Genomic DNA, 20783 nt, shown 5'->3' with positions numbered 1-20783 from the left:
ATAAACAAAAGATTCCTGTGGTGTCGCATCTTTATTTAATCGTGCTTTCCACATAAACTTAAGTGTTTTAATTTTTGTCTGTACCGTAGTTTATGTGATTAGAGCTGGAGCTGCTTTTTAGAAGTCTGACCTCTGTTCAGTGTGAAATCTTTCTTCTGACTGGTGTGTTGATGTTTTTCCTTCCTCAGTACTCCCTCGTAAATGAGCCACTGATTGAGCTGACCAACCCGGGGGCCAGCGGCTCGCTCTTCTATCTAACCAGCGATGACGAGTTCATCATTAAAACCGTCCAGCACAAAGAGGCCAAGTTTCTCCAGAGATTACTACCTGGATACTACATGGTAAGACACTTAAAGTTGCCTCAGGAGGTCTTCAGCACCTGGTGAGGTGGCAAAACTTCACCTCTGAGTGCTGAATGGAGGTCTAAAACCCTCTTGGTGTTGAAAAATGTCTCAGTCAAGAGGAGGGAGGACATGTTAGTTACATGTACAGAAGTCAAACATTTGCTCATTTTCTCACAAAGGAGATGACATGCAGCATAACCTAGCCATTCAGAAATTAGGAGTTTTCCCTTTGATCTCTCAGAGTTTGTGACTCAAGCTGTCTTTCGCCTCACAGAACCTGAACCAGAATCCGCGCACGCTGCTGCCCAAGTTCTACGGACTGTACTGCATCCAGTCTGGAGGCATCAACATCCGACTGGTGGTCATGAATAACGTGCTGCCACGCTCGATCAAAATGCACTACAAATACGACCTGAAGGGATCCACCTACAAGAGACGAGCATCCAGGAAAGAGAGGGAGAAGGCCTGTCCGACCTACAAAGACCTGGACTTCCAGGACATGCACGAAGAAGGACTTTACTTTGACGCAGAGACGTACAACAACCTGATGAAGACCCTGCAGAGAGACTGTCGGGTAGGTGCTGGCAGCAGTGTGTGTGTGTGTGTGTGTTTGTGTGTGTGTGCTCATGCTTGTATCTCTCTATTCAATGGACCAGCTTTGAAATAACAAAGTCATACCACATCAGGAAGGACACTATTATTCCATAAAAGGAAGCTGCACAACAAACAAGGAAGTCTAGGATCAGATCATTTTTGTTTCATTATTAGAATACTTTCCTTTGCTAAAAAATTCTGACCTGTGTGCAGCACATGGATATAATGTGCCTTTTCAGAGCTTAGAGCAGATAGCTTTTAACCCGGGAATTCACAAGTAACGTAGCTGTTGAAGGGATGTCACCGCCCTCTCATTCTTGTTGCCGATTATAGAGGCTTAACACATGCAGCTCTATAAGTTACCCACATGGTCCACTAGTTCTGGATAGCAAGTGTGCGTCTTAGAAGGGACAAAGTGTTTTGAATTTTTGAATTTTCAGTGTGTTTGCCTGCAGGACCACAGCGTGTTTTCCACTGTGTGTTCAGCCTAAGCTCTCAGTTTGCCCGTGGGCTCTGTTTTCCCGTCTCTAACACTGCTATGTTTCACTACATGACAGCTCTTCAAACACTGAATGTGATTAAGACATGATCCTGGTAGCGTGAGAGACTCGGAGCTCTATCCAAAGATAGTCCTCCGATCCTGAGGCGCGCATTCTTCTCTATTTTAACGCAGAGGCCAGGAGACTGTCTGCTGGAGGAGGATCGTTGGAGTTTAATGGCAGACATGGTGTGTGAGCTCCGGTGATTCACCAGCATCTTCCCTGCTTTTAGAAATGTGAAAACCGTCAAACAGCGTACAAAATGAGTCATCTGAAAAGGCACAGACTTCCGAATTTTACATCGTTATTGTCTCTCCACACTGCATCAGTGCCAGAGAAATTCTCTATGAAAACAGGCTAGTAAGAAGGGCCATGTACAATAAATATGAAGATTTTGCTGACGCTTGTTTGTGAAGCCATCATTGTAGGCAAGGAACAAACCCCCAGGCTTTAAAAAGCAAAAGAACCGGAACAGAAGAGCTGAATTGCTGATTTGCTTTTCCTCTGCCTCTAAAATAACAACAACTGAGATACTGTGGCTCCCAGACCTCAGAGTTCTGTGCTAGAAATAAAAAAAACATTATGGGTGGATTGAGTATCAATAATAGTGGAATCTAAATAAGTACACTTATTTAGGTACTTAAGTACAATTCTGAGCTACTTGTAGTTTACTTGAGTGTTCCATTTTCTGCTGCTTTAAACATCTCAAAAGGGGAAATATTGTACTTTTTATTTGACAACTTTACTTACTGCTCACTTTGCATGTTTAGATTAATACAAAATATAAATCAACTTATAAATTATGATGTATTATTATAGATTAAACTCCACCTTTACCAGCTACAACATTAAAGTAATCATCACATTAATGCATCAATAAACAGAATCCAATATTGTGATATATATTAATTCTGATAGCATAATAAGTACTTTAAGTATATGTTAATTGGAATAATTTAATACTTTTACTTAAAGGTACAGTGTGTAGGATTTAGGGCGATATATTGGCAGAAATGGAATATAATATAATAAGTGCATTTTCTTTGGTGCATAATCACCTGAAAATAACAACTGTTGTGTTTTTGTTACCTTAGAATGAGGTGTTAATATCTACACAGGAATGGGGTCCTTGTTTATGAAGATTGTCATGTTAACTTCCATGTTTCTACAGGAGCCCAGAACGGACAAACCAAGCACTGACTCTAGATGTAGTTTAGTGGTGTTTTCGCATTGACCCTGTTAGTTAGAAGCCCATTAGCAACATGCAGTATTGGAAAACCACTGATTTTTAACATGAAACTGCTTTAGTCAGTGTTTTTGTTTGGGCGAATTTGTTTTCGAGAAGAGAAGACCTCTGCAGATACTTCGGCTCCTGCTAAAAACCTCCCTAACATCTGGATCATAAATAAGGGGAGCACACATTTTGTTATTAGAGAAAAAGGGCAAGCACACAATAGCATGCTGTGGGCAAGTAGCCTGTCTCCGATGAGCCGAACAGCATTGTAGAAATGCTTATTTGTAACGTGAAGCTGCTTTTTTCACTGTTTTTACCAGTTTTAATCACCTGGTCCATTTGTTTTGGAGAGGAAGAGACCTCTGTGGATAATTCAGCTCTTGGTCAGAACAGGAATTCTGGCTGGGAGAAGTTTCAGCTGGTTGCAATCTGCAATCCTAAATTACTAAATCATCTTTGAATGTGGGACTTTTACTTGTTACAGAGTATTTCTACACTGTGGTAGGCTACTTTTACCTCAGTAGAATATCTGAGTGCCTTGTCCACCACTGATTAACAGTAAATCATTGGATTGCCAATTTGTACAGTAATTCTTATGGGTATGGTCCTCAGTAAACTAAATATGTATTTGTGCAGTGACATTCCTTCCCTGTTGTTCTTCATGTGTCTTTAAGGGGGACGGCCTCGTGGAATCATTTCATGGGTGGTGACGATGTGACTTCCAGACACTGATTTAATGTGTTTTACCCTCATAGTGGCTGGTTAATGATGAGGTTTAGAGCCCGAAAGCCCCGCCATGTTGTAATCCCATTTGTTCTGCTTGACATACAGTAGCTGCACACACACAGACAACCTCTCCATGAGGTCCGCGCTCTAATATTTAACCTGGAACCAGACCAGGATGTTACTGTAAGTGTGGATCGTATGAGGCCCAGAGACCAGGAAGAAAGATTTCCTGCTGTGCCCGGCTGACCTGACAGACCAGGCAACCCTGCGTGGCACCGTTCACTGAACAACTTAATTATTTCCATTACACCAGGCTCAAGTTAAATGTTTAGTGTGTGGGAAAAGAAGGTCTTTGATGGCTTTATCGGCAAACAGTGATTGATGGCGTAAGGATCGGAGTTAGCGGTAATGAACAGCGTGATGCTGTGGGTATATTTAGTTGAGCCTGTTTGGCAACAGAGCACTCTTTTCTTCTCGGCTCTTTTCTTATGTGTTATCAAAAGTACGCTAAACATGAAAAGACATGACTTTCATTAGAGTAAATTTTCAGCTTCTGCTACACTTGTTTGTGTTTTAGTATTTCTCTTCTGGGAAACTGCAGGATCCTTCCAGCAGAAGTGTGTAAACAGGTGTGAGCGACTGTTGCTCTCCCACCCTTTAAGTCAAATAGTGCCTCAATCATAAGCTTTTGGACAAACCTGGGTCATGTGATGTTGTGTAAGTGAAAGATTACCAGAAATTCAAGCCTTCTCCTCAGGTCATGGCCTTTCTCATCATCATTTACCAAAATGCTGACTTTGTCCATGCCCTCTATTTTTTTTTTATGTTTTCTTAAGCAGATTGCAGCCAGAATGACATCCTCCCCTCTTGCTAAGTCAGTACTTCCTTAACCTTGCAGCACATTCACATTTACATGCACTGTCTGCCCACTGTGTGCATGTACAGGCCTCTCTGTGCCACATATTGCATGCATAGCGTCTATATGTGGGGGTTTGGGTGGCTGGGGGGTGGATGGGAGGTGCATTTCTTCTAACCATGTAAAGCACTTTGTGCTACATTTTTTGTATGAAAAGTGCTTTATAAATAAAGATTGATTGATTGATTGATTGATTGATTGATTGATTGATTGATTGACTGATAGTGTGGTGTGTTGGTGTATGTTAAGTGAGACTGTTGAGCAGCAGCTGTGCTGTACAGTTTGTTATTGTCATGGCTTCCTGTGCTCGCCTCCTGAGCGGGAAGCAAAGTGCGCTCTAAGCAGAATCGCTGGCCATTTTCATGAGTAAGCAGCTAACCCCCGTCACCCCAGGAGAGGCTGCGGACCAAAACACAGAGGAGGGGTCGGCAGAAGCCAAGTAACAGGGGGTGAGGGGCTTGGAGGGAATGAGGAAGGAGATTGTTGTCCGATGAAAAGTACACACGGTGAGGCCTCTGAAAAATATATTTTAGCTATTTTTCCAGTGCTTGGAGGGTTGGGATTTCTGTTTCATAGGAATGTGGGAGGTCAGAGTCAAGTTGAAGCAGAAAGACAAAGACGAGGATGAGCAATGTGTTTGAGGGAATCAGATATTTCTGCTATGTGGGACACTGCTAGGGAAATGCAGGGTACGCTTTCTTCCTTTTAAGTCTACTCTCTCCATTACGCTGCAGTTCCCCTGATACTCTCCAAATGCCAAAACAACACAGGGCATTAATAATTCATGTTCAACTCTACTGTACGGAGACGGTGAGACAGAGAGGGTTTATTGTAGCGTGAGTGTGTGTTTGTACCGTTCCGGTGCTTGCTGGGCGTGCGCAATTTGATGAGACAAACATAAGGATGATGGTGATGCTGATGATGATGTCAAGCTGTTGAGACAGTGTTGTTCACAGCAGTCACTTGAGACCTTGTCATGTTGGGGACAAGCCCGACCAAATGACTTCAACATAACACCTTAATTCTGTTTGTGAAATGGGAGTCCACACGAAGAAATGCAGAAATAATGATCTAGACAATGAGGACATGCATTCTTGGACAATAATGGGTTGCATAGCAGCCAGCAGCCAATCATAAACAAGCATTTACTGTATGCCCCCCCCCTCTCCTCTTCTCAGCCATGGGATCCTGTGACAACAATGGCTTCTCTCTCTCTCTCAGAGGAAAACCAAGGCCCTGACCTTGCAGCCAGAAGACAGTAAAGCTCCAGCAGGAACCTTAACCACATTCATATGCACGGCTAAAACCTGCTAATTAATTACACAGGTCTGCAGCTAATACAGTAATTACTGTCATTATTGATTAGCCTAATTTCTTGGTTTATAAAATGTCATCAAACAGTGAAAAGCTACACACTTAAGTTCCCAGAGCTCATGGTGATGTGTTCAGGTGTCTTGTTGTGTCCCACCAACAGTTAAAAGTTAATGATATTTTGTTTACTATTAGAAAACAGTTGGAAAACCAGGGAATATTTACATTTGAGAAGTTGAAACCAGAGATTTTTTTTGCCATTTTTGCCAAGGAAATTACTTTATTTAATTTCATAATCAAAGTTGTTGCTGATGACTTGTCTGTTGCTGGAGTTATCTTTGCAGCACACAGGTCTTCATGCAAATTTGTTATGTGTAAGGGTGCACTGGTAGCTCACCTGGTAGGCTGTGTGTCCCATGTATACTAAAAAAAAAAAAAAAAAAAAAATGTTGCATGTTGTTCACTCCCTCTCTCCTCTTTTCTGTCTCCAGCTATACTAAAAAATAATTATTAATAATTTAGTTTATGTTCAGTGTCAGAGAATAAACATAGACAGAAATAAGTGATTTTTAAAAATTTAAATTTAAGTTTTTACTTTTTTTTGGTCTCATTTTTGGAACAAGTGATATCGGGAACAAAAGAAGAAAAATAAAACATTTCGTGGAACTGTTGATTTAAAGGGGAACTACGCTCATTGTCAAAATTCATACATGTTATTCCACCAGTCTAAGACAGTCCAAAAATGTAGTAAAGATGAACAACTAGAATGCTAAAACTTGAATTTCTGATGTCATCAAGCTGCTCCACAGCAAAGTCAGAAAGATGTTCTGGATGACACTGAAAGCACCTAGAGCAATGTTCTTAGTGTGTGGGTACATTTTCTGTTTCAGCACTGAGAACACTAAAACATAATAAAGCTCATTTGGGAATAAAAAAAAGAAAACAAACATTCTGTGGAGCCACAAAATCAGACTCCCCTTCACTGTCTATGGAGCAGCTCCAGCTTTGTACCCTATGACGTCACAAAAGCTACTCCTCTGGTTTCTGGCTTTGACAGAGAGTAGCTCATATTCCCAAATATTGACTTAATTTACGTTGTGTTCCCCCTGTAAGATAAAGACAGTCATTAAATAAATCTGTGTGTCTTTTCAAGTCTGAACGAGTGACAACGTTAACAGCCGTGAGTCCCGGATTTAATATGCTGCGTCATGGGTAGCAGGTTGTCCTCATTAATTATAGATGCATACTTTAGCGGTAACATTCCTGTGATTGTAACTGAACTCAGAGTCGGCGTGTACCCGGGGTGAGTGATCCAGCAGGGCCACAAAAGGACTTTAACGTGCTCCTGTGTTCTGTTTTTTCAGCAGACAGACTCAGATTTAAGGAAGCTTGATGGCTATTAGTGTCACTGTGAAGTGGGACACACCACTGAACAGCTCTACAGCCCTACTGGCACAGAGAGAGATGGGTGGAGGAGTGCTCCGGGTTGGATATACAGAGAGATTTGTTGACGATCAGGGGATGCTGTGACAAAGCTCACGCCTTACAGGAGTGTGAGGATTAGCCTTTTCCATTCACTGTGAGAAAACTGAGCTGTGTTGAAATGAGAGCAGAGGACAGGTTGCTCAGGGAAGAGACCCAAACACTTGGCTGCTGTGCCTCTGAGAATCAGTAGCTTCTGACTCCACTAACTGATTATTGACTATTTTTCTGTGCCTGTATATATATTTTTTCAGAATGCAAAGAAAGTCTTTTTGTACAAACAACCACAGAAATGCAGCTGTTTTCTTTCTGCTGTGACAGTTTGATTGTTTGCCTGGGAAAGCTGGGGCCAGGACACACAGTAATGGCCTTCTGTAGGCAGCCTGGTGTGCGTGGCTCTATTCAGAGTGGCTGCAGTTTGAATAGGCTGGGGGAGTTCGAGACAAGGGATGCAAATTGTTGATATGGAAAAGGCAGAGCTCAGACAAAAGCCCCAGTGTTCGTTTGAGTCGGTCATTAAGTCTATTTTGTGTTTGTGTGTTTGAGTATGAGTGTGCGTGACTGTGACTTTATACATTGGCGGCTTGTGTTACAGATGCAAACTGGATATACAACTAACGCTAATAATATCTGCTTTGACAGCGCGGCTTTTCTAGGCAAAGATAAGAGGAAGTTGTGGGTCAACTTCAAAACACTATTGGTCTCACATTCTATACAAAAATAGGCCAGTTTTCTCTGGATTCTGGGTCACTGCTCCCTTTGATTATATCAGAAGAGTTTTTTATATTGCATCCAATCCTATTAGGCTCAGGAATGTGTTGTTCATGGAGCCTGTAAGTGAGAATACCCATGACAATAATGATGGACTTTCATCAGGCTTAGTCACTATGTTCTGTTTTCAGCTGTTTCTTGTTAAGCCTGGCTTTCCTGAACCTTTTAAAGGGACAGTTCACCCCCGAATCAAAAATACATATGTATCCTCTTACCTGTAGTGCTGTTTATCAGTGTAGATTGTTTTGATGTGAGTTGACAAGTGTTGGAGATATCAGCCGTAGAGATGTTTGCCTTCTCTTGAATATAATGGAACTAGATGGTACTCGGCTTGTGGTGCTCAAAAGGCCCGTTTCCACAGCAGGAACTTTGGGGTAATTTTACGGGGCCGGGGCCGTTGGTGCGTGTCTCCACCACAGGAACCACCCTGAAGGACAGAGTTCCGGAACTTTTACAGGGGCTAAACAAGTTCCTGCCTCGGAGTAGGTGCTCACGGCCCCGAGAAACTCCTGGCTGGGGCTTGGGGATTACTTGGTCCTGATTGGATATACTCAAGGCGGGATGTGACGTTTTGTAAATAACAACATGGTTATCGTAGTTTAGCTAGGCTAACCGTTAGCTGTTAGCAATGTCTGTAATAACTCAATAAATGGTCCGAGAAAAAAATATTGTTTCCAGCGGATATCTTAGTTACAACATGATTGAGCTAGCAAAGCAGTTTTGTGTTGCTATGTGTGGTATTTATTCAGTTTTGGGAAATCACGATGTCTGGAAAGCATCAGCTGACAGGGACAGCTAACGGCAGCAGCAAAGCTAACATCAGGACGTCATCTCTTAAAAGCCTCCCGTTGTTGGATACGACATGAAACTACTCCAGTTAGCTCAATCATGTTGTAACTAAAACATCCGCTGGAAAAAATATTTTTTTCACGAACTGTGACCGAAGTTATTGGAGCCTATCCCAGCTGACACTGGGCGAGAGGCAGGGTACACCCTGGACAAGTCACCAGACTACCACAGGGCTGACACATAGAGACAGACAACCATTCATGCTCACTTTCACTCCTACGGCCAATTTAGAGTCACCAATTTACCTAACTTGCATGTCTTTGGACTGTGGGAGGAAGCCGGAGTACCTGGAGAAAACCCACGGGGAGAACATGCAAATCTTTAGTTGTTAGTTAGCGTGTCTATTGCTAGCTCACCTAGCACCATTAAGCTAGCTAACGTTACAGCTCAGGACACGAGGAGGAGAATGCCATTGATGTTTACATCTCGCACTGCCACAAGCCTCTCATCCATGAGTAGATGCATGCTTCTTTCTGTGCAGTGACAAGGTTGGCTGGTGTAGTTTAGTAGAAAGAAAATAGTTCCTACATTAAACTGTTCACAACAAGCTCTGTGGATTATTTTGAGTAACCAGGTCATGATTTTTGGAAAGAGACATTGCTGTTGAGTTTTCCAAATGTATTTTTTGGCGCTTTGAGCACCACAAGCCGAGTGCCATCTAGTTCTATTATATTCAAGAGAAGGCAGACATCTCTATGGCCGATATCCCCAATACTCTGCAACTCACACCAAAACAATCTAGACTGATAAATAACACTACAGGTAAGAGGGAAAATATGCATTTTTGATTTTGGGGTGAACTGTCCCTTTAAAGCCATTGAGACAGAGTTCACTGGCAGAGGGTTTGCTAAGAGTGGCATTACTTTTGATTCTTGCTCCCTGACTGAAGGGATTTACTGAAAACACGTGAGCTTCACTTTTTCCGCCACACCCGTGTAAACACCTAATAATTTAAAACAGGAATTATAAACCGGTACAGTGACTTTTTTCCTCCAGTCTAGGTCATAAGATAAGCCTGGCTACCTGGCAGCGACCCTGATCCCATTCCCAGAACAAGCCCTTGCCTCTCTCTCTGTACCCTCGTCTTGCCATCGCTGCTTTACGCGAGCAGCAGGAGACATGAAGTCGCAGAGTCTGGGAAAGTGGGCGAAAGGCTCCTGAAGGTCAATGTGTAACACTTGGCTCACTGTGGAGAAACACCTTGTTTATTTAGCTGAAAACTGGTTTAAACAGGAGATTTCCTTTTACTGTATGAGGTCAGAGTCTTTGAAGTGCTGAAGTGTGTTGGGTGATGAAAGTGTTTAGGGAGGGGGGAAAATGTTTTCAAAACATTTTCATTAGGTGATATATTTACCGTCTGTAAGGTGAGGGTGAAGCATCCAGTCCAGTCAACAGGTCAAAGAAAATGTGAAATATACTGTGATTACAATCAATGGGACTCTTATAACAACTCCATGTCTTATAACTTGCTACAGGTGCTGGAGAGTTTTAAGATCATGGACTACAGCCTGCTGCTGGGTGTGCACGTCCCAGACCAGAGCCAGAGAGACGGGGGTGAGCCGGGCCAGGCGGGCGGGGACGGGAGGAGACCTGTCGGTCAGAGGGTGCTTTACTCCACCGCCATGGAGTCCATCCAGGGAGACGGCAAGGCTGCCGAAGCAGTCACCACAGACGACACGTGAGTGGGTTCAGCTGGGGGGAAAACGCACATATTATGCACACATATTTGGGCATACACACGCTGCCTCTGTGCGTCTCGTAATCTCCACCTTTTCTCTCGCAGACACAGTTATACAACTGTGCTCATACCTCACGCGGGACACTCAGGCAGTGTACACACACAGTCAGGCTCTCATATAACCATAGCTACTCAAATACAAACACAGCCACTGTTCTGTGTATTTACAGCAGTACTCACAAATGTAAATACTGTAAGTGCCTCTTTTACAAACATTTGCGCAGTGTTTTCGAGCATTGCAGAAGGAGAACAGTGGCTATTCTTTAACTGCTGCTGTTTTTTTTTACTGTGTTTTAGGATGGGTGGCATCCCTGCCAAAACACACAAAGAAGAAAAGCTGCTCATCTTCCTGGGTATCATAGATATTCTACAGTCATACAGGTACTGATCTTTTTAAGATCAAATCGGCATGCTACATGTGGACACTTACTCCACGCCATAAAAGTTTAATAATCAAAACATTTTGATCCTACAAGTGGAATTTGACATTTTGACCTGACGAAGGGTTGACACACTGTCCTGATTAAGCTTTTATGGCATGGAGCAAGTGTGCAGGCGTTAAATTCTTCCTACATGTATGCTGTTTTGGTTGCCTTGCACCTATGTGACGCATGTGTAATTATTCTCCCTCAACTCCTTATATAAACACGCTGTCATCTTTGGTGCTTTCTTATTATTACTGATCAGATCTGTTGACTTTTGTGGCCATGAAATCCATTTAATCCGACTATGAGCTGCAGAAATGTCTCACTTTCCGAGAAGTACAATGTGTCATCAATAGCTAATACACGCGACAATTAAGAGTGAAAGTGCATGAGTAGTTGAGGTCTGGCTAAAGAGTATGACAACACGGGGTGACTCAGAGTAACTGCTTCGATTGATGCGTGCCCTTCGAAAAGACCTCTTAATGTTGAATTATCACCCTGCATTGATGGAAAGCCACTTTACCTCACCCCTAAAAGAATTTTTTTCTCCATCCAACACGATTTAAATGGACACAGCGGTCTATAAGTCTTCTTTATTTACACATTGATTTTTTTTTTTCTCCCTGAGTGCAAAAGCGTCGGGTGACAGAGGAGGAAGCCTTTCGGTTCATCAGCTTTTCAAACTTGTGGGAATTTAAAAGCATCACATAAATCTATGTCAGCCTGGTTGGCTCAGGCACCGAATGCACGCGGGAGTGGGCGAGGTGAGATCAGGTCAGGAAGGGAGGATAAATAGACTCAATTTGTCTCTGCTTATGGTGCCTTATTTCTGGGAGCTTGCTTCCCTCAAAGACAATGTTACATAACTGTAAACTTTGATGTATTTTCTGCTTAAATGCTGAAAAATGACCTGTGTTTGTTTTGCCGGGGGGGGGGGGGGGGGTCCTCAGGTTTGATCAAGCTTAAAGGGAAAGTTGTTGGGTAAGCGTATACGTTAGTGACAAGGCTTCTTCTTGTTTCCTTTCTCCTCCAGGTTCATTAAAAAGTTGGAACACTCGTGGAAGGCCCTGGTGTACGATGGGGTAGGCTGATAGCAAATCTGACACTGCTGCTTTCATGAATGAGCCTTTTATTTGGTCACAGACTCTCAACATCTTTCTAGTGGTTGTCTGGTAAAAAGCATTTTCTCTGCCTGTCCTCAGGACTCCGTCTCGGTGCACCGACCAGGGTTTTACGCCAGCCGCTTCCTCAAGTTCATGAGCACACGGGTCTTCAGGAAGACTCAGCGTAAGTCTGCAGGTTGATCGTCGTCACGTGGACGGGAAAATGAAACAAAGAGAAGGGGCGGCAATGGGAAGTAGGAAATCCTGGCCTGTTAAGAAGAGTCAATCTGTAGGCGGTTGTTATTGTCTATTGCCGGGCATTTATGTGCTGTCACTGCAACATAATTAGATCAGTGGTAATTCACTTGAATTAACTGGTGTATTGTTTCCTTGTATTGTCCTCATGATCACCCAGAGCTTTTCCTTTTCTTGCCAGATATTGTCTTCTATAGTTAGCATGTTGCATAAGCTTCTGAGGCACATGATGCAGAAATGTGAGCTTTGATTAGATTTAAGGATTGACTGATGATTTCTTTTTAAATGAAGGACGTCATGTTGGTTATGTGTAAGCAATCATGTGGTTGAGTTACTCAGAACAGATTGAGTTTGTTGTTTGGCAATCCAGACACAAAAGTGCACAGTTAGGAACCACTGAGATGGATAAAAAAGGTTGATAAACTCCTTCGCTACCTAAGTCCACGAAACTGATTTATCGACAGTCTATTAGCAGGCTGTAAGTAAAGCAAGGAAGTAGTTTGTATCTTACATTAGCATCAAATATAGTAACAATGTTATGCAACCATGCGAGACCCCCCCTGTGGAAATCAACATTGCTGAGGCAAAGATTTGGGGATTTTGCCGTGCTATTAACCATCGCCAAGTCCCGTCAGAGGGAGATGACAGGAGAGGATTTAATTTCATGCCCTGCTTGGGAGGCAGTGTAAGGATGGCTTTGGGGACACTTGTGTAAGCGTCATTGTGCATTCTAACAGTTTAATGACTTCGCTGCTAATTTTGGAGGCAGAGCATCTGAGTTTCATTGTGTGTGAACGTGGCTTCAATCAGGATAATCGTCGTTTTCCACCATCTCCTCCAATTATCTTCCCTTTCTGCCTCCCTGGATCTTTATCTTTATCTCTTTTCCTTTTCTTTCTCTCACTCGGTCCTTTTTTCTTTTTGCTCTGCAGCACTTCGATTCTCGCCTTCAAAGAGGACTCGTACGTCCATTCCGGCTCTGAAGTCGTCCTCACAGGAGATCCTTTCATCGCAGGCAGATGAGAGGAACGAGGAGGACGGGAGGGACAGGCTCGGAGGAGCGTACAGCCTGGCCAGTCTGGACGGACAAGGTATGCAAAACAACACTTCTAATTCATATCTTGGGTGTTTAACAGCATTCACGGATGCTCCTAGAAGTGCCTGAATTATTAAAGAGATTGTCTGAAACTATTTTATTATAAATGCACTTGCCTTTTAACCATAGTCCTCAAAATATCTCTCTTAACTGCCTCCTAATTTGCCATCTCAACCTCAGTTATTTTCTAGTTTTTGTGGTTTATTAGAGCTTTTTAGAACGACCAGAGGCTCATAAACAGCCACTTACACTGGGCCATAAAAATGTTGTCCTCTCAGCACTGTCCCGGAGGGGGCAGCTGTCACTGGGTGATCCAGTGTTTGGCCTTGATGGAAACAAAAACAAGGGCTACGTTGTTAGCAGCCCATCAGATACAGAAGTTGCATGTTTGTGTGTCCACAGGGCATGTGTAAGAAACATTATCTTGTGATCCTAATCTGACCTCAGCGCAAGAAGGTATATGAAGCAGCTGTTTGAGACAGCGTGTCTGCAGTGATGCCAAGTTCAGCAACAGCGTCTGACCTTTGTGCTCGATGTGATTAAGGAGGGTTAGCCAATGCCACACCGGGAGCAACAAGGGTGTGGGGCGGAAGGAGAAGTCACGAGTCATGTGTCCTCTTTCTCTTTACAACCAACGCTCTCTCACCAGTGTCTCCAGCTGTGATGCAACATGCTATAAAGCAATTTGGATTGCAACACTTCCCGACTCTCTCTTTGTGGTTACTAAATCTGTCTCAAAGAGGACAGAGAATATCATCTTTTTTTGAGGCATGACGTTAGTACTAGGAAATATATAATTAATGTAACATTTAATCAGTTAGGGTTACTGGAATTTTTTATCCTGGACCCTGTTTTCCAGTTTCATTTTGTGTCTGTCGACTGAATGAATTTTGAAGTGTTTGATAACGTTTTGGGGCTGTTTCTGGTCAAATGAAAAGGATCTTGGAACACTTAGAATAATAATCTGACCTGTCCGTGGCAAAAACAAGCACCTTCAGCCAATGTAAATTGATGGCGTGAACATGCCCGTTACAGTGTGTTTTGTGGCTGCAGCACTCTCACTCAATTCTTGATCAAATTTTGTTTGTTGTTCCAATGAGTCACTTAAGCCCTGTTTCCACCAAGATGTACAGCTCAGTTCAGTACGCTTTTTTCCCATTTCCACTGTGAAAAGCTGTGGATGGTACCGATGGAACCATTCCGTACCGTCCTCTGTTGGGGTACCTAGCACACAGCTCTGAAAATGTTGGCGTGCAGCCTCGCTTTGTGGATAATAAACACTTTGTATACTTCTGTGTCACCAGTAATGAGGAAATACAGTTGAGTGCTGGATGGAGCAGGGAGTGACAGCAACCCTGCCCACATTTAAGAGTACTGTTTGTGGTGGAAATGCTAGGGTCTAGGTACCGTGCCTGAAGGGTTACTTCTGGTTCTAATTGTACCATACCAACAGTGTTTGGTGGAAATGGGGCTTTAGACACAGAAGCATGGGAGAATAAGGTCCAGGCTGAGAAATACTGATGCTACCCGTGAAATGAAATTCTCATCCCCTGCCTTGTTTAGTCATTATGCCTGTTTTCCATGACGGAAAGCACAACAGAATTACAAGAATAACTCTCTGATGGATCATCCACAGCTGTACAAAGCTTTAATGATCCTATTGATTGACTAATGGGCCATTTTTGGTCTTCCAAGAAATTATGGCCGTAGATGTCAGTGTTGGTCGATGTGTGTCTGCTCAGTTAAAGGAGAACTCCATAGATTTTACCAAGAAAAAGCTCAGAATACACACAATGCTTAGTGCTACTCAGCCTGTGAAAAACATTATGTGGACCTTGAGGTCTCGTCTCGGTTTGTTTTCCTTTACTGACATGTGAATGTCTTCTCCTCAGCTGTATTCGGCTCGTACCTGCGTCCCGATCTGGTCCCCGCCAACCCGTCTTTCTACGAGGGCTCCTCCATGGGAACCATCTCCACCTCCTCCATCTTTGTCAACGTGGACAACCAAACAGAGGAGAGGTAGGTGTCTACATGTTTTCCTCCTTCTGCTTGTTTTCATTGTATCACAACTCTCTCACTCACTCACTCAGGGGTGGAGCATGTACCTTATCACCTTAAAACTAAGATGCAAGGTCACTGTGCGCGGTATGGTGTCGAGGACAAGACGGACGGCATGTGTATTTGCCACGCCCGACACACACATGCACACACACTCCCACGTTATTGTCACCTGTGCTTACATCACATGGTCTTATTGGTGACGTGCGTCATGGAGCAGGTGACTCAGCTGGCTTGGCAACATGCATCCAGTACACATCCTACACATCATACGGACACTAGAGTCAGAGGAGGAGGAGTGTGATGGTGGTTAGTGTCTTTCATTTACAAGAAAGGGAAGAGGAAATACTCCAGAAGTGCTGCACACATCTTTCCATGGAAAGGAATATTAGTTTATGCTTTGGAAAGCCTCGCTTGGCTTGAATTTATTAACCAGAAATTCTTACTGTATAGTGTACAGAGTGCTTTACAGTGTTGACGAACAGTTGAAGCCCTTTATAAGTTATATTTTACCTCATGTTATGTTGCAAAATCTCATAAAATTGTGACTGTACATTATGAAATTATTACCATTTATTGCACCTACACTACTACTTTTATCACACTGCATTGTCTGCTTGTAAATAAAGGTCAGTTTCATTTTGCCTCTCACGAGAAGCCTCCGAACATTTCATCCTCTGCCCTTTTCATGTTTCCCATCTTTCACCTCTCCTCCTGTCCAGCAGTGTCAGGTTCAGCTCCCTCACTGAGGCTCCATTGTGTGACTCGCCCGGTCTTGTCCCCTTCATCAGTCACCTGCCTGCTGCGCTGACATTGTCCTGTCAACTGTTTTTATAAATATTTAAACGGCAGCTTTACTTTGTGCCATTATGCCGCAGAAAGACGGTGACAAAAGAGGACAAGCGGGTGCAGTGGGGACTGTATATCCAACCGACAATAATCCCTGTCTGACAGCTGGTCTGCCTTTTTCGGCGGTAACACCTTGTGTTTGTGATGTGTCAGGGCAGCATTGCTTTAAAACAAAGCTCTTATTTACATGTATCTCTTTATGCATCCATCTCTACAGCTGTGCTTCCCTGCTCGCCTCTCTACCTGGCTGTCATTTTGACTTTGAACACAAAAAGTAGTCAATCACGTGTCATAAAGGGGGAGAAACACATTCCTGAATTTATCAGTCAGCTGATGTACATATAAGAAAAACAGCTCTCATGTCGCCCCCTGGTGGCTGAAAAGGAAAGCTAAGGGAGGATAAACAACCTTGCACAGATTATCAGTCTGGTGAAGCTACTTTTAAAGATATTTTATTCAGGTATTGATCCCTTCTCATAGCACACTCTATTTCATTATTAAAGTATATGTGTTTGTTGCAAGTTTTCTGCTTTTTAATTAGTTAAATTGAAGTTCCCTTTTCCATGTTTCCCCTCCTAACTACTTCCCGGAGATACTGAGAGAAGTTACCACAGTTGGAATAACTGCATAAGGATAAAAGCACAGTGATGGTTTTGTGCTTGCAGGAGAAGCTGACAGCTCTGTAGGCTTCACTTTCTCACACAATTGTCTCATCTTTTAATGCATACATGACACTTTATGTCATAGGTGTATATGTCGAGGGTGGTGGGTAGATGCAGGGGACATGTCCCTCTCAATATCTAGAACAGGGGTGTCAAACTCATTTTAGTTCATGGGCCAAACACAGTATGATTTGATCGCAGGTGGGCCAACCACTGCATAATATCCTATAAATAACAACTTTTTTTTGTTTAAAGAATTACATTTGAAAACACTAATCCATTTACAGAACAGATGATAAACAGCCTGTGGTGTCTTCAGAAGAATAAATGCAATTTCAACAGTATTTCCTCTATGTTTTCACATTCAGTCAGTCGCCTACTCACTGTCACTACATATGCATTTTGCTGTACATTTCCTTTCCTCTGTAGTAATCCTGACATCACCACAGTAAACTCAAGTGAAAGAAAAGAACTGTATTCTGGTGTTTAACTTCCTCCTGAAACCTGGCACCTCTCAGCCTTCACAAGTGCATCACTATTAAGTGTGCAAGGTCATCCAGTGGGCCGTAATCGACCCCTTGGCAGGCCTGGGCCGTATGTTCGACACCCCTGATTTAGAACATGTGCATTTGTTCCCTCCCAACAAAAACATCAAAGTTGCAGAGGACATTTATTTTAACAAAATTAAAGGTATTTTCACCGGAAATTGATGCAGAAAAGAAGAAAACTAGTGCATAAAAATTCACCAGAATTAGTTTGACACCCCCTCCCCATATTGGAACAACACCTACACCTTTGCTTCCTGCTCATCATTCTGAACAGGAAGCAAACAGTTTCTGGTTCTGATCTGAGACAGAAATGTTTTTTCCCTGTAAAGCTTCTGAAGCATTTCTTTCCTCATGCCGAAACTGAAATTACTTAAATGCAAGTTGTGCAATTTCCTAGAGTAATTGTGTTGTGAAGTTTGTTTGTGTCTCTTATGCTACACATTATGTGTCTATTGGTGGTGCCTACTCTCCCAGCAGGGGTCTCCTTTTGACGTAGTCATTGTGGTCAAATCTGGCCAATCTTTAGATTTGTTCATTTCCTGTGAGACACCTCTGAGCTGAGGCCTCCACTGGCTCGGCACCAGACAGGTTCCCCATCCTGCTCACAGTCAGCTCATCTCTTAATCTCTATGATGTCAGAGATGCTGTAATAGTGCGTGATTAGTTCCTGGAGCGTGTGTTTTTCATCAGCACTGTTTATACAGCTGCTTTATTTTAACCGGCCCAGACAGTAAACTCACACAGCAGTCTCCTGCGTAGGCTAATATGAAAATATCTTCTTCTCTTGCAGAGATGATGTTGCATCTAGCTCCACATTCACCCTGGAGGACAGCGCAATCTGCCTCACTTCAGAGCAGAGCACCATGGACGTGGACATAGACCGCGATGATGGATCTGTTCTTGATGTCTACTTGGTGAGTTGTTTCTGCATCAGGCTACTGTCACATTCTTGTTTTGTCCTCATGAGGTGTTCGGATATTGGTGATCTGTGCTTGTTGATAATCACCCTTTTCTCTCTCTTCTTCCTGACAGTGAAAAAAAGCAGCTTTACAACCTTCATTTCCTCCTGCCAATCATACGACAATCGCCGCACACCATTGGACCGGCCACACTGGCCTTTGACTCCACTTCCAGTGCTGCTAGATCCATGTTGCCACTTGTATTGCCAACACATAAACAGACTGAGATTCTCCACCGGTTGATGGACTAAAAGAAGACACCAACAGTCACAGTGAAGGACACCTTCACAACCACGTGACATATATCATGTAATGTGACGGACATCAGGCTGAACTGAGTGTTGCTTTTTAGAGCATGCGTCAACGCAGTGCCATTAAGTTTTATATATGTATACTGTTTTCATGGCCTACACAGAGACCGAAATATTTACTATATATACACAAGAAGAGGGTAGATACATTTCTTTAAATGTTTTTTTCTGCTGACCAGAAAGAAATGAAAGAGCCTTTTCAAAGTTTTGCAACTGTGTAAGTTGCTGATAAGAAGAGAAATGTTTACAGTTAATTTGTGGTGGCGTCTTTGTCCCTGGTCGACAGAGACACGACGATGTCACACAAAGGACACGAGCCAGCTTGTAGCCACAGACGACACGGATGAGAAAAGACTCACATGAGCAGACATGATGGATTCTGAAGCTCCCGAGGCTGAACACAGACTGTGACGTGGCTTAAGTGGCCACCTAATCCTAACCGGACTGCTATTTACGTTGTCCTGACTGACAGGAACCTAAAGCCTGGCGACAAGCTGCTGTAAAGTGAAGTGAGAAAAGACAGTTACTGGATCTTGGATGAATCACAGAACGGAGAGCCGGCGTGCTCAAAAGGCACTTTTGACATTGGTTATGATAACTGTAAGAAATATTTTTCCTCTGAAGACGTTGCTTAGGTGGGTGGGCGACCTGACATGAGCACAGATTTGGATATGTGAATATGCACTTTTCTTTTTTTTTCTTCCTCTTTTTACTCTACAAGTGCACACCTCTGTAAGTCATTGATACTACATGTACAGAGACAGCGAAGGAACATTGTAGATCACTTTTTGATGTGGAGCTAATAGTTTTGTGAGGTTTGCGTCATGACTGAAGATGCTTTTACTCAGGATATCCTTTGATACTGAATAAGTGTGTCCTCTTCAAATAGTTATGAGACATGCATCCTATGCTTAGAAGCTGTCCGATACCTCTTCATCAAGACCATATCCAACTATAAATGTTGAAATCCACGATCACGCGTCGGTTGAGACCATAATTTATTATGTAAATCTCAATATTTTACCATTTGCTGAAAAAAATACTTTAATCGCTGAATGTAAAGACAATGCATATTTATATTTAGAAGAGACTCCTATAAATAAACTGCTAAAATTCAATGTCTCTGTTCAGCTACTTTAACTTCTAGAAAAGTTCTTGATCTTTGCATATTACAGCTGTGTGTATGCATCATCTAGGGCAGTGGCACCCTCAGGAATATTTCATAAGGGTGGCAAGATGGGGCCATGGAAAGTCTTGGTGTGGCACACAGAAACAAAAGCCGTAACTGAATTCCAGGAGTTGTGTTATGTTGTTCAAGTACATAGGCCAGTTGAAAACTATGTCAATTGATACTGATCAATATTGTTTAACTGTTATTACTAATTATCTGATATGCATAGACTTATTTGAGTACAGTTAACATTTTGAGTTCCACCACAATCCTGTACGAATGTGTGATGTGTCTATACATTTTAGGCTATTCATTGTTCTTCAGAGAGGCTGGTCGAGGAAAAAGAGGAAAAATACACAGCTTTCATTTGAAGGACACTGATTGTAAGGGAACAATGAGGAGACTCATGGGTACCCAGAGAACTCATTTTCATCTAGATATCTTGAGGTGAGAGTTCAAGGGACCCCTTTAAAAATGGCTATGGCAGTTGTTGCCTCGCTTAAATTTAGCTTTAATTTAGAGTGTCATTTGTTCCCCTCTCTGATAAGCTATGCCGACATGCTTGATGCTAATGGTTGCCTTAGCACGTCTAGCTTGTCTAGCATTGAAATGAACGCTCCACAGCCTTTTAAAGATGGTAATAGTAGTCTCCAAGTATGTTCCATGGGAAGGGGTGCCAATGTTTCATATTTCAATAAAAGTCTGTCCATGTATTGATCTCTTTAGAAGATGAAATAATCCTCACCTTCACAGCAGTGCCACTTAAACAGTAGACTACACTTGCGTCTATCGTGTAACAATTTTAATTTACAGAACATTGTCAAATTGCATTACATTTAGTG

At 42.7% G+C, this 20783-nt stretch overlaps 1 protein-coding gene across 2 annotated transcripts in view; it reads left to right on the top strand.

The window, feature by feature from the left end:
* The window catches only part of pip5k1bb (phosphatidylinositol-4-phosphate 5-kinase, type I, beta b), a 49110-nt gene extending 29222 nt beyond the window's left edge, over window positions 1-19888 (top strand). For both annotated transcript variants that reach the window (XM_049577818.1, XM_049577819.1), the window contains exons 6-15: window positions 189-341; window positions 619-918; window positions 10242-10444; window positions 10802-10885; window positions 11963-12011; window positions 12132-12216; window positions 13220-13378; window positions 15276-15402; window positions 18291-18414; window positions 18533-19888. In XM_049577818.1, the coding sequence (XP_049433775.1) occupies window positions 189-341; window positions 619-918; window positions 10242-10444; window positions 10802-10885; window positions 11963-12011; window positions 12132-12216; window positions 13220-13378; window positions 15276-15402; window positions 18291-18414; window positions 18533-18535 (1287 nt within the window). In that variant the 3' untranslated portion in view covers window positions 18536-19888. The remainder of the gene's footprint in view (window positions 1-188; window positions 342-618; window positions 919-10241; window positions 10445-10801; window positions 10886-11962; window positions 12012-12131; window positions 12217-13219; window positions 13379-15275; window positions 15403-18290; window positions 18415-18532) is intronic.
* The last annotated feature ends 895 nt before the right edge of the window (window positions 19889-20783 follow it).

This window comes from Epinephelus fuscoguttatus, linkage group LG6, assembly GCF_011397635.1.
Source record: "Epinephelus fuscoguttatus linkage group LG6, E.fuscoguttatus.final_Chr_v1".
NCBI classification, from domain to species: Eukaryota; Metazoa; Chordata; class Actinopteri; order Perciformes; family Serranidae; genus Epinephelus; species Epinephelus fuscoguttatus.
The sequence above is the reverse complement of the archived record's forward strand: the minus strand, read 5'-3'. Positions and strand labels throughout refer to the sequence as shown.